Raw genomic sequence first — 13,695 nt, forward strand, 5'->3', positions numbered from 1 at the left:
AGGGTTCCCGTTTCTCCACATCCTCTCCAGCATCTATAGTCTCCTGATTTGTTCATTTTGGCCACTCTGACTGGCGTGAGGTGATACCTGAGTGTGGTTTTGATTTGTATTTCCCTGATAAGGAGCGACGCTGAACATCTTTTCATGTGCCTGTTGGCCATCTGGATGTCTTCTTTAGAGAAGTGTCTATTCATGTTTTCTGCCCATTTCTTCACTGGGTTATTTGTTTTTCGGGTGTGGAGTTTGGTGAGCTCTTTATAGATTTTGGATACTAGCCCTTTGTCCGATATGTCATTTGCAAATATCTTTTCCCATTCCGTTGGTTGCCTTTTAGTTTTGTTGGTTGTTTCCTTTGCTGTGCAGAAGCTTTTTATCTTCATAAGGTCCCAGTAATTCACTTTTGCTTTTAATTCCCTTGCCTTTGGGGATGTGTCGAATAAGAGATTGCTACGGCTGAGGTCAGAGAGATCTTTTCCTGCTTTCTCCTCTAAGGTTTTGATGGTTTCCTGTCTCACATTTAGGTCCTTTATCCATTTTGAGTTTATTTTTGTAAATGGTGTGAGAAAGTGGTCTAGTTTCAACCTTCTGCATGTTGCTGTCCAGTTCTCCCAGCACCATTTGTTAAAGAGGCTGTCTTTTTTCCATTGGATGTTCTTTCCTGCTTTGTCAAAGATGAGTTGGCCATACGTTTGTGGGTCTAGTTCTGGGGTTTCTATTCTATTCCATTGGTCTGTGTGTCTGTTTTTGTGCCAAAGAAATGTTTTTAAAAGGGGCTCCTGGGTGACTCAGTCAGTTAAGCATCCTACTCTTGGTTTCAGTTTAGAAACCACATGGTTTGTGAATTTGAGCCCTATTTGGAGCCTGCTTGGGATTCTCTCTCCCTCTCTCTACCCCTCTCCTGCTTGCTCTCTCTCTCAAAATAAATAAATAAACTTAAAAAAAAGGAATGTTTTTAAAAAGTCTTATTTTATTAAAAAATTTTTTTTAAATGTTTTTATTTATTTTTCAAGGAGAGAGAGACAGAGCATGAGCAGGGGAGGGTCAGAGAGAGAGGGAGACACTGAATCTGAAGCAGGTTCCAGGCTCTGAGCTGTCAGCACAGAGCCTGATGCAGGGCTCGAACTCACCAATGATGAGATCATGACCTGAGCCGAAGTCGGACACTTAACTGACTGAGCCACCCAGGTGCCCCCAAAAGTCTTATTTTAAAAATAGCTTTAGGGGCGCCTGGGTGGCGCAGTCGGTTAAGCGTCCGACTTCAGCCAGGTCACGATCTCGCGGTCCGTGAGCTCGAGCCCCGCGTCAGGCTCTGGGCTGATGGCTCAGAGCCTGGAGCCTGTTTCCGATTCTGTGTCTCCCTCCCTCTCTGCCCCTCCCCCGTTCATGCTCTGTCTCTCTCTGTCCCAAAAATAAATAAACGTTGAAAAAAAAAATTTAAAAATAGCTTTATTGAGGTATGATTGATACATAATAAATTTTGTGTATTTAAAGTGTACAATTTGGTAAGCTTTGACATGTGCATACATCATGAATAAAGCTCTGCAATCAAGATAGTGCCCCCAAAGTTTCTTTGTGCCACTTTGTCATCCCTCCTTCTTGTCCCTTCCTGCACCACACCCCCTCAATCCTTTTTTTTCATTAAAAAATTTTTTTTAAATATTTATTTATTTTTGAGAGAGACACAGTGTGAGCAGGAGAGGGGCAGATGGAATCTGAAGTGAGCTCCAGGCTCTGAGCTGTCAGCACAGAGCCCGACGTGGGGCTTCAACTCACAAACCACGAGATCATGACCTGAGCTGAAGTTGGACGCTTAACCTACTGAGCCACCCAGGTACCCGTACACCCCCTCAATCCTTAGGTAACTACTCATTTCTTTGCTATCACTGTAAGTTAGTTTGCATTTCCTAGAACTTTATCTAAATGGAATCATACAGTATATACTCTTTTGTTCTGGCTTCTTTCATATAGTATACTTATTTTGAGATTCATCCAGATTGTATATGTATCAATAGTTCATTCTTTTTTTTGCAAGTAGTATCCATTGTATGGGTGAACCACAATTTGTTTATCTAGTGACTTTGGGTTTGGGTTATTTCCACTTGAGGGCTTTTATGAACATTTGTGCTCAAGTTTGTATGGATACATAATTTCATTTGTCTTGATTATCCAGAAAATATCTTAACTAGTAAATATCTGAGTAACAGTTTCATTTCTTGAGCATCTCCTATGGTTACCAGGCTCTGTGCTAAATGCTTATTTACTCTCACAACTTAGCAAGTTTAGTATTATTGTCCTTCCTTTACAAAGGAGAAAAACAATTCAGAAAGGTCAAGGCACTGGCTCAGGTCATGGGCTAGGTCTTCCTGACTTGGAATTTGAACTCCGGTCTGGTGCATTGAAGGCCATGTCTGCTCTTCTCCGTCTCCTCAAAATACATATACTATCTCCCTTGACTTTTGAAATCTTAGACTCATTGAATCTTCAAACCACAAAGTCTATTTTGTTTTTATTTTTAACAGGTTTTATGTTTTTTTTTACTTTATTTGTTTTGAGAGAGAGAGAGAGAGAGAGAGAGAGAGAGAGAGAGAGAGAGAGAAAGAACGTGAGCAGGGGAGGGGCAGAGAGAGAGGGAAAGGATCCCAAGCAGGCTCTGTGCTGTTAGCAGAGAGCCTGACGTCGGGCTCAAAGTCACAAACTATGAGATCATGACCTGAGCTGAATCCAAGAGTTGGGCACTTAACTGACTGAGCCACACAGGCACCCCAAACCACAAAGTCTTTAAAAGCTGTTAAAATTATTTTAAAAATTACTAATGTAAATTTTGAAACACATAAAAGACATAAAGATTAATAAAACAAATGTGGTATGTGAGCCACAGATAGTAAGAAATAAAACCTTGCCAACACAGTTAAATCTCCCTTCTCAGGCCTTCCGCAGAGGCCACCACTGTCCTGAATTTGAAATACATGGTTTGGACATCAGCTTGACGGAAGAGCCGAGTGGTTAAAAACCTAGACTCCCCACTTCTTGGATGCATGATCTTGGGCAAGCACGTAGCCTCTCAAAAGCCTCTGTGTCCCTCCCTATAAATGGAAATAATAAAATAAAACAGGCTTCAAAGAGTCACTGTAAAGATCAAATGAAACAAAGCATGTAAAACAATTAGCACTGTGCCTGGCACAAAGGAGGACTTAGTAAGTGGCAGTTAATGTTAGTCCCAGAGCCTTAGAAACATGGACTCAGTTCATGAAATGCTCAAGTTAGGAGGCAGCAGGGGGATCACTGAGCCCACCGTTTCCTCTCCCTTTCTGCACCCAGCTATGTATGGGGGAACAGGGGAGACAAAGGCATTTTCTCTTTCAAAGTGGTTTCCTGTCTAGGGAGTGAACATTTGCCTGTTTGTTGAAATATCCAAAGTGCCTTATGAATCCAAAGGTCTGCCCGGAAACAAGTGACGAGGGCCCTGAGCAACCAATGGAAGTATGCTGGCCTTTCCACCTGTCTGGGGAGCATCACCACCCCCTCATCCTGCCCTGTTAAAGGCAGCTTTGCCCAAGTGGGGGTATTTCCAGCTCTGTGGTTTTCACTTCCACTTTAACTAGTGGGCGGAGTGGCCTCCTGTGGACGAATCAGATTCCTCCTCAGCCCCGACTTCAAGAGGTAGGCCACGGGTTCAGGGTCCCAGACACCCAGGAGGCAGCAGCAGCAGCAGCAGCAGCAGGAGGTGTGGTGGGGAAGACTAGAGGCCAGAACCATGGAAGACCAGCGCGACCTTATCTCCAACCATGAGCAGCTGCCCATTCTGGGCCAGCGCCCTGCAGCCCCGGAGAGGTATGTGTGAGCTTCGGGAGAGAGCACACAAATCCTGGACCGCACAGACGTGCCCAGGTGCTGCGGGAGGAGCACTAGATGGGGAGCCGCAGGACGGCTAGATTCAGGCCCTGACTCTGGGTGATGTTGAGCAAGTCTCTGGCCTGCTCAGGTCTTCTGTTCTCCCTCCTGTACAATGAGGGGGCTTCTTGAGGGCAGGAGTTTTATATTTCTTTGCACGATACGCTTCTGAAAATCAGGAGAGCGCCCCGGATTCTCTCCCTAGAGTTTCAAACAATATCACAGGCTTCACAGACCTCGGGAAGCTGGACTGTGAATCCTAGGTTAGAAACTTTGGACGAGATTTGGAAAATGCTATGGATCCTAGATGGAGAAACAGAGTTTCGCAAAGAGGATGGTAGAAGCAGCTCATCACAGTGGGGTTTCTCTCTAATTCCCACGGACCAGTGTATGAGTTTGTATCAGGGAAGTATAGTCACAGGTGTTTGTTGAGTAGATGGACACATCCGCCATTACAGGAGGGATTGAGAGATGCTGGAAGGGGTCGGGGAAAGGCAAAGGGGGACTCTGGCTAAATTTGTAGAAGGCACTGAAGGTTGATGTGGGCATGCCCTGCCTGTGTCCCTCTCCTTTGTAGCAAGGGGCCGGAGCAGCCACCCAGAGGACCCCGGGACCCCTCTCCCAGCCCCAGGATTCTCTCATCCAGATGTTTCCTGAAAAAAAGCAGGATTAGAATGCAGCTACCCTGTTCAGATTCTGGGTCTCCCTCTCTCCCTCTCTCTCTCTCTCCCTCTCTCCTTCTCTCTCCGTCTCTCCTTCTCTCTCCCTCTCTCTCCCTCTCTCTCCTTCTCTTTCTCTCTCCCTCTCGCTCCCCCTCTCTGCGCCCCTTCCCTTCTCTCTCTCAAAAATAAACATTAAAAAAAAAGAAAAGAATGCAGTTACCCTGTGTCCCCATAGTCCCCAGTCTTCAAAAAGTAATTTGCAAATTGGGGGTCCTGGTTGGCTCAGACACTAGAGCACGTGACTCTTGATCTCAGGGTTGTGGGTTCGAACCCCACATTAGGTGTAGAGGTGACTTAAAAATAGAATCTTAAAAAAAAAAAGGTAATTTGCAAATTACAGGGATTTAGAGCTGTGATGTCAGCTGTTACCAGGCAGAAAGGGGTTTGGGAGAGACGCTCAGAGATGTCATGAGGAACTGCATTCTGCGAGACAGGTGACCAGGCAACAAATCACTGCTTCTCTCTGGGTCTCAGTAAAAATAAAGACAATGATGATACTAGCCACGATAATAGGACCCTTTCACTGTCTACCTGTTACCAGTCCTCAGTCACTGTTAGTAATTACTGTGATTAGTTATGTGCTAAACCCAATCCTAATTCTCAAAGTAACCCTAGACTCGGGTACTTTTCTCATCCCCACACTATTTATTTATTTATTTATTTACTTATTTATTATTAATTAATTAATTAATTAATTATTTAAGTAGGCGTCACACCCAGCACAGAGCCCAGTGCAGGGCTTGAACTTACAAGCCTGAGATCAAGACTTGAGCTGAGATCGAGTTGGATTCTTAACCAACTGAGCCACCCAGGCACCCCATCCCCATTTTTACATAAGAGAAAATTGAGGCTTTGTTAGTTAGCAACTTACCTAAGTTATCACAGCTAGTGAGTGTTGGAGTCAGGATTTGAACCCAGGACTAGCCTGATTTCAAAGTGTGAGCTCACTACCATCTGGCCCCCATCTGGAAGCATGATTTGCAAGGAGGGGAGATGGAGGCCCTCTGAGTTCAGGCCACCCAGTGAGTTGCAGACCCAGCATGGGTTCAGTGTACGGAGAGGGTGCCCCCTCCTCAAATCTTTGTCTGGTTTTCCTTTTAGTTTAGTTACTGCTTCTAAAACTGACCTGCCCTGTGTGCTCAGTCCTTTCCAGCCTTGAGCTGATCTCAGACCCTTTTGTGAGCACTTCTGCCTGGCAACATTTGTATCATGATTCCTGCTAGTTCTGGTTGGCTCCTGACTTCAGCCGGTTATTATTGTTTATTTAAGAAGGAGGTAGTGGAAAGGAGGAAATGAATATAGAGGGGACAAGAGTTGGCAGTTATTCAGAACCAGGGGACCGCATTCAAGATGCAAAAAGAGGAAGGAAACCAGATGCTAAGTTTTAACTCTTAACTCCTGAGAAAGTGTTCAGTGTTGTGTGCCTAGGTATGGAGCCAAGGGCTTTACCCTCAGGATCTTATTTTCTGTAACAACCCTTTGAGTAGCTGTTCCTATCTCAGGTTACTCACTCAGAGGGGTTAGGTGACTTGCTCCTGGTCCCTGAGATAAGGGGGTGCAGAGCCAGGGTTCCATACCAGGCCTTATCTCCAATATGGCTGTGTAGATTCTTATGCTCATATGAGAAACTGACGTTCAGTTTCTCCTAAGACTGGAATTAGACTGGGTGTGGGGTTGCGGAAGGGGCGCGCGTGAGCCTGTAGGTAATGAGCTGGAGAGCTTGAGCCCAGACAAGACCCTGGCTTGGGTGGACTTTTTACAAACTTTAGGGGCTGGCTACCCCTATTCCTTGAGAAGCCCTAGAAGTGGGATTTGTTTTCATTTTCCCCTCCTGTCTGGTCTCCTCTTCCCCATGCAGGGTGTTTGCTTTGTCCTAACAGAACAACAATCTTTTGGTCTGGACCTTGGCCCAGAAAATGCAGAGGACTGGCAAGCAGAGAGCCAATGAGAATGAGCTCTGTTTGTGATGTCATGAGTTACTATGCAGAATGGTCTCCTGGAGTTTCCTAAAGTGTCCTTGTTGGTTCCTGGAGTAAGCAGAATGCCGTCTCGTCCCGACAGTTTCCAGACAGTTCCCACCGGGGTTCTAGTTAGTAGTCCCGCCTCTGGGGTGAGGTGGGAGAAAACAGGCCAGGAACTCTCAGGTTCCTGGCACAGGATCCTTACCTTCCCTAAACTGTACCACGTCCATGTGCCCTGCCAAACCGTATCCAAGGCCAACAGCTCCAAGGGCTGAGATCTGGCTACTCCTCCCAGTAGGGCCATCCAGTTTAGGGAATGTGAGACACTCTCCCAGTTACACAGGCTCAGCGCCACACTCCCGCTGAAATTCCCCCTGGGTAGGTATCATCATTTGAAATATTTTCTGTGGTCACAGTCAGATCTTACTTCAAAGAAGAAAACTACCAGATCCTAGAATTGCTGAGGTGAGAGGCATCCACATGACAGGCCCAAAGAACAGCAGAGATTTGCTCAAAGACACTGAGAGTCTGGGGCAGAGGATGTGCCCCCAGAGGGGGTGGTGCCTGGCCCTGTTCTAGTCTGACATCGTCCAGTGCCCCCAACCTGCCCCTGAAATGTCAAGGCCTCACTTCTCGTTTTTAGGTGGGCCACATACTCTGCTGTCCAGGTCCTACTTCTTTCCTTTTTCTCTGATTTTACCGTGGGGGTTGGGTAGGTGGGGGATGAAAACTGCCTTCCCCTGGAGGACAGTCCTGATCCTCAGGAAATCCCCTGGTAGAAAGGACAAGGCACTTGTCCCTGGCTTTTCCCCACTCATCCTAAGTCCAGGGGATAGATCTAGGATTTCTGCTTAGGCGGACCGTAGGAACAGTAATGGTTGGAAATACGGGGCTTGGGGAATGTTTTCAAGCTGCATGCCCGTTGGCACTTGTTTGTGCTTAAAGTGTGTGTGTGTTAGGGGTAGCCGAGGGGGTGGAGGGACTGATAGAAATGGGGTATCCCCCCACTCTGTCAGTCTTGGGGCAGCCACCTCTGTGGACTCTCCTCTGACCTATCTCTCCATCCCCCCAACAGCAAGTGCAGCCGAGGAGCCCTGTACACAGGCTTTTCTGTCCTGGTGGCTCTGCTCCTGGCCGGCCAGGCCACCACTGCCTACTTCCTGTACCAGCAGCAGGGCCGGCTGGACAAGCTGACGGTCACCGCACAGAACCTGCAGCTGGAGAACCTGCGCATGAAGCTTCCCAAGCGTGCGTGCCCCGCCTCCATCCTGACCTCCCCCACCCCACGTCCCTTGGCTTCAGAGACCCCATTCCGGCACCCGGCCGGGCCTGCCTTCTTCTCCCTCATCTGAGTACTCTCTTCCCTGGGCACTGGGGCCACCCACGCTCATACTGTATGTACCTCCTGTTCCCACAGCTGCCAAGCCTTTGAACAAGTTGCGGGTAGCCACCCCCATGCTGATGCAGACGATGCCCATGCAAGGCCTGCTCCAGGCGGTAAGGACGACCCCAGGACGGTGGAGCGGGGAGGTGTTACGTAGCCCAGATGGAGGGCAGGTGCCAAGGGACAGGGGAGGACTGCTGAGCCAGGAAAAGCATGGCTAGGGGGAGTGGACCGCTGTGAGGGGTGGGACAGGTTCCACCCTAGGAAGAAGAGGGCTCCCAGGAGTGGGGGAGGAAAGAGCCTCTGGGGGCCATCCCTGGGGTGCTTACAAAGTGCTTCTCGTTTCCCAGAGCATCTCAGTCCCCTCTTTCCCAAAGCTCTTGATGTCCTAGATGGGTAATGGTTTTGTTCATAAAACAATCTGTTGTCCCCAAAGTCCTGGACAGGAAAGCTTATGCAGATTTGACCAATAAGGACCCTGACGCAGGAAGGTAAAGTGAGTGGCTTGAGCTCTCATGCTTGGAGGTGGCAGAGATGGGCCTGTTCCTGTTGAGCACCTGGGCCTCTTACCCAGACTCCAGCTGCTGGCTCTGCTGCAGGGCGCCTCCTCTGTGGGCCAGTGCTGGTAACCCCCTTTTCTTTCCTTCCACAGCCCGTGCAGAACGTCACCAAGTATGGCAACATGACACAGGACCACGTGATGCACATGCTCCTGGTGAGTGGGACCCAGCCAGTGACCCTGCCCACCCACCCAGGTTTCCCCCGAAGGGAAAGCCTGCTCGAAGGCCTGCACCATTCTGGGCTCACAGGAGACATTCAGGACAGGCTCACCGGATCAGTGAACGAATGCCAGTGTGACCCTTCAATGTCATAGTCTAGCCCTGCCATCCCCTTTTTTGAGTGATAGAGAATCTGAGGCCCAAAGCCCAGGAGTGACTTGCTCAAGATGCCCACTTTTTCCTCCCCAAATTTCTTCTGCATGTCTACTCTGTGCCAGGCACTGCAAGGCTCTGGGCTCACACTGGGAAACACTCAGACTCGCTTCTAATCCCATGGGAGTCCCAGACTAGTGTGGGAGGCAGACAAGTGACCAGGTGATGAGGGACACGCAGGGAGCTTTGCATGGAAAGAAGCAGAGGACCCGACTGAGTGACGGCAGGGGAGGGGGTGTGGAGGAGGGGAGGCCTGAAAGGTGAGGAAGAGTCTGCAAGGAGTAGAAAGAAGACTGGGGGTTAGTGGTAGATCCGGGCCTGGAACCTGGGTTTCTCTACTCCCAGCCTGGGGATCACGCAGCTGTGCCGCTGGACGGGCCCTTGCCGCCTCCCGTCCCCACTGGCTCCGTCACGGCAAGGGTCCAGGGGAACACGGGCTGCACATTTCACCGTGCCTGCCGGGGAGCACTTTTTAAACCTTCCCTCCTGCCTTGCTACCCTGCAGGAGGGTGACCCTCTGAAGGTGTACCCGCAGCTGAAGGGGAACTTCCCGGAGAACCTGAAACACCTTAAGAACACCATGGGGACCCTGGATTGGAAGGTCAGCAGGTTTCCCTACACTGGCTCCCTCTGGTTCCCGACATTAGGACAGGGCTGGGAAAAGGTGCTGTACAGGGAGGAGGGTGGGGCCCGGGGAAGCCATCCCCAGGGAGCTGCAGTAGTCTGGCCAACACCAACAAAGCCACAACCGTGAAGAGGGCTGCAGCTGAGGAACCACCTCGACCAAACTCCGTGGGTCCGGGCTGCAGCTGGACTCTGGGGTGTCGAGTCCCTGTCAGACCCCCCATGTCTGTCCCCAGGGGCAAAGCCAGGGAAGGTTGGAGGGGGCTGATGAGCCTGACCCCTTGCCTCATCCCATCAGGTCTTCGAGAACTGGATGTATCAGTGGCTCTTGTTTGAAATGAGCAAGAACTCCCTGGAGAAGCACCCCGCCGACATTCCACTGAAAGGTATAGGAGTGGGAGCCTCGGGCTGCCAGGGCTTCTGGGGGCTCCCTCGGGACTCTCCTGGAGCTGCAGAGGGTAGGACCTGATCACTCCCTGACCCAAGCACTGGGACTCTCCAGGGCTCTCATTCCTGTCTTTCCTGCCTGTTCCTTCTGCCCTTGGCTGCTCCCCCCACCCCCAGCCCCCATCCTGCCTGAGGGCCCACAAGGCAGAGGCCTCCTTTTAGGGGATGACCTCCCTTGCGGAGGTCAGCGCTGCACAAGTTGGCCTGGAGGAAAACCGCCCGAAACATCCCAGGTGTCATCACAAGGTCTTCCCCGCTCCACACTGCACAGGTTCCTGAGGGGGCTGGGAGGGCTCATGACCCCACCTTCAGAGGGACCTCCTCACGCTCACAGCCAGCAGGTGCCGGACAAGAGGGCCTTGGGGTTCTCCCATCTTGTGGACAACGTATGGCAGGATTTTCAGCCCTGAAGCATCGCAGAGTGCCAGGTCTCCATCCTGGCACTAATTTGCCATGCGACTCTGGGCCAGGGTCTTCCTTCTGGGCGTCAGGTCTGGAAGTAGAAGAACAGTGGCCCGCCCCACCCTAGGCCTCCGATTTTTCCGTCATAGGTTCACAGAAGGCACGTTCAGTGTCATCTCGACCAACTCCCAGCTGATGTTTGAATTCCCTCTACGTCCTCATCAAAGCCCCAATTTGTACTTGGATAACCCCGGTAACAGCAGCTCAGACTTCCCGAGACGCCCATTGCTTTTCCCTACAAATAAGACTCACAAGTGCGATCCCAAACTTTAATAGGCCTTGAGTGTCAGAAGAAATCATCAAGTTCTGGGATAAATCAGCCACATGGCCATTCACTTCCTCTGATCTCAGACTTTGTTGGTCCATGCCTTAGTTTCCCCATCTGTGCAATGGGTAGAGTGAGCGCGGCCACTTGGGCAGAAGGCATCAGGCCCACAGCAGTGGCATGTGGATCTCTCGTTCTGCCGAGACCCTGGCCCAGGGCCTGCTCACTCACTGTCTTCGCCATGCCTGTCGCTTCAGTACTGACCAAGTGCCAGGAAGAGGTCAGCCGCATTCCCGCCGTCCACCCTGGCACGTTCAGGCCCCAGTGCGACGAGAACGGCAACTATAAGCCGCTCCAGTGCTATGGGAGCACCGGCTACTGCTGGTGCGTCTTCCCCAACGGCACCGAGGTCCCCCACACCAGGAGCCACGGGCACCGTAACTGCAGTGGTAAGAGTGCCTACTCGGCCAGGGAGTGTCAAAGGAGCAGGAAGGTCCAGGAAGGCTGCGGGGCGAGAAGTCCCTCCTGGCGCACACGTGGCCCGGACAGTCGAGCTCCTGGGGGCAGCCGCTCAGCCACCCCTTTATCCATCCACCTACCCGTGCATTCCTCACGTGTTTGTCCATCCACCTTTTCTCTCCTCACTTCCACTCATCTACTTACTCGTCTGTCCTTCTGTCCCTCACCTGTGATGCTCACGCAGCCCTGCACCACCCACAGTGCATCCGGGAGTCCTACAGGCCCACCCATCCTGTGTCATCATCCCCTCCCGTGGCCTTCCCCGACCACGCCTGGTTGTTCCATCCGACAAGAGTCCTGTGGCTGGGCTGGGAAGAATGACCCAGGCCCCTCGCCAGTGGGTGTGGGAGGCTGGACTGTCATTTGGACTGACAAATGGACTTGCTATTCCTTTGCAGAGTCAGTGGACATTGAAGACCTGTCATCTGGGCTGGGCATGACCAAGCCGGACCTGGGCCAAGGTAAAGGCTCCTGCAGGGGACATTTGGTCCCCAGCAACGTATCCCCAGAGGGGCCGAATCCCTCACGGATGAATGGCCAGTGCAGCATGACCCTGGGTCATTCTTCAACCTCCCCGGGGACAACCATTTCACACGAGCACCACCTCTAGGGGCTGCAGGGGTGGCAAGTCCTCAACTGCTCTGGGATCCCAGGGTGCTGGGAAGGGTCAGGGACAACAGGGGACCTCAACCCTAACCGGCTGCTTCTCTTCTCCATAGTGGTCATGTGAACAGCAGACACAGACGCCAGCACACAACCAGCCCTGCATGGCCACTGCTTCCCTGCTCCCCTCTCTCCTCCCACCCTAGCCCCTCTCCCCTCCCTTACACACCGCTCCCCTGCTCACCAGCTCCCCTTCTGCGCCTCCTTCCATGACACCCTGGCACCTGGCTCTCCATCGTCCTTGGACACGCGTCCTGTCAGAGCAGCACAGATTTAACGATGTGGGCCCTGCTGCCCAAACCCCATACATCAGCAGGGATGCACGGCCCACGAAGGTGAACCAAGAGCTAGGCTGACCCCCAGTTCAGCCTCCAACATGGAGCCCCAAGATCCAGGCCCATGGATGAAGTGGGAAGGCGCAGGGAGAGGGCACGATGCTTCCCTACACCCAACATGTTTGCTGTCGCTCTCTTTCGGCCTTGGCTTTGTAGCCTATTTAACTAGGGGGGGATGAGCCACTCTTTCCCTCTAGCGACACTCACCCAGGAAGAACCAGCCTCTCCACAACCCCACCTCCCTTTCTGCCAACCCCCAGTTCCCTGTGTGCAGTCAAGCTTGTCATTAGCCCCCAGGGCTGAGGCTCTGAGAATAAAACATAGTAAGTAGACCACTTCTGGTTCCTGACTGTTGTTGGGATCTGGTTCATTTATCCCAAGGAGGTAACAGAGACCTTGAATCCAGCGGTGTGGGTGGGAGGGCGCAGCCCAGGGAGCCCCCCAGAGGCCCGTGGGGCCAGGCGGGCTGTGGGGGTGCACTCTTTAGATACAGACATACTTGGGTCTCCATGTTAATGCACAGAAATACTCTGCTTCCAAAAAGAAATAGGCTCTTGCCCATCGCTCTTTAAGTGCAAGCTCCTCTCGGTCCAGCTGCCATTTTCCCAGATCCCTGTTCTCATTTCTGTACTAAGAACACTACGAGTGTGAGGACAGACGGCAATGACCCAGGCCTGGTGTCAGGCCTGCCAGCGAGTGGGGGCTGTGGAGAACCAGGGGGCTCACCCCTATCAAAACCGTACCTGCTCTAGACCGACACACTTGGTGTGGGGACAGAGGCAAGCACGGGGGCAGGGCCCCAGGTTAAGGGTGCAGCCGGATGCCACCCTGGGTCTCCCAAGGCCTCCGGCCCAGCACTCTATCTGCATGGCCTCCTACTCTCACTAGCAGAAGGCTCGAAGCTTTGGAGAGAAATTGCCATGACTTCTGGTGCTCTATGCTGCTCTGGGCAACCGCACTGCTGCCCTCCCCAAGTCATACAGAGATCACCCGGACAGCTCTTTTGGGTTCCTTGTTTCTCACCGTCACCATCACAGAACCTCTGTTACCTGGACACGAGGGCACCTCAGGCCTAACTGGTTTTCCTGCTCCTCCTCTGCCCGTGGTTCCCCAAGAGGGCCTGCCTCCAGCTCAAACCCTAACTTCAAAAGGTGGCTGGGAAAGTACCCCCCGCTTCCATTTCGTGCCTCTGGGTACTTGCCTGGCCTGCCCTAGCAAATCGACCATGACCGTGCTTGAGGTCCCCTTAGCTGAGACGCCCTTTCTTCCAGGAAGCTTTCCTTCCCCACCGATTCAATACCTGGGGGCACTTTGCAGAGTCTCCTCTGGCAACCTGTCTGTCCCACTCACCAAAGCATCCCAGAGCCTTGATGTGTAAAGAACAAATCCTGAGCGATGGTTTGTTCACCTGCAGGTGTCGGCCAGACTCTCCCTTCCAAGAATAGGTCAGCTGCAAAACGTCTGTCCCCGATGCACTAGGAACTCCCACC

At 51.7% G+C, this 13,695-nt stretch overlaps 1 protein-coding gene across 2 annotated transcripts; it reads left to right on the plus strand.

Moving 5' to 3' along the window:
- The first annotated feature begins 3,569 nt into the window (after nucleotides 1–3,569).
- On the plus strand, nucleotides 3,570–12,540 carry CD74 (CD74 molecule). Of its 2 annotated transcripts, XM_030329382.1 has the most exons (9): nucleotides 3,589–3,831; nucleotides 7,650–7,822; nucleotides 7,992–8,071; nucleotides 8,611–8,673; nucleotides 9,396–9,491; nucleotides 9,813–9,900; nucleotides 10,946–11,137; nucleotides 11,606–11,668; nucleotides 11,927–12,540. In XM_030329382.1, the coding sequence occupies exons 1-9, from the start codon at nucleotides 3,755–3,757 to the stop codon at nucleotides 11,935–11,937; spliced, it is 843 nt and encodes a 280-aa protein (XP_030185242.1). In that variant the 5' UTR covers nucleotides 3,589–3,754; the 3' UTR covers nucleotides 11,938–12,540. The 2 variants fall into 2 exon arrangements, with proteins under 2 accessions (XP_030185250.1, XP_030185242.1); XM_030329390.2 differs by lacking the exon at nucleotides 10,946–11,137 and having other exon boundaries at nucleotides 3,570–3,831.
- Nucleotides 12,541–13,695: the final 1,155 nt, after the last annotated feature.

The sequence above is a fragment of the Lynx canadensis genome, chromosome A1, assembly GCF_007474595.2.
Source record: "Lynx canadensis isolate LIC74 chromosome A1, mLynCan4.pri.v2, whole genome shotgun sequence".
Classification (NCBI taxonomy): domain Eukaryota; kingdom Metazoa; phylum Chordata; class Mammalia; order Carnivora; family Felidae; genus Lynx; species Lynx canadensis.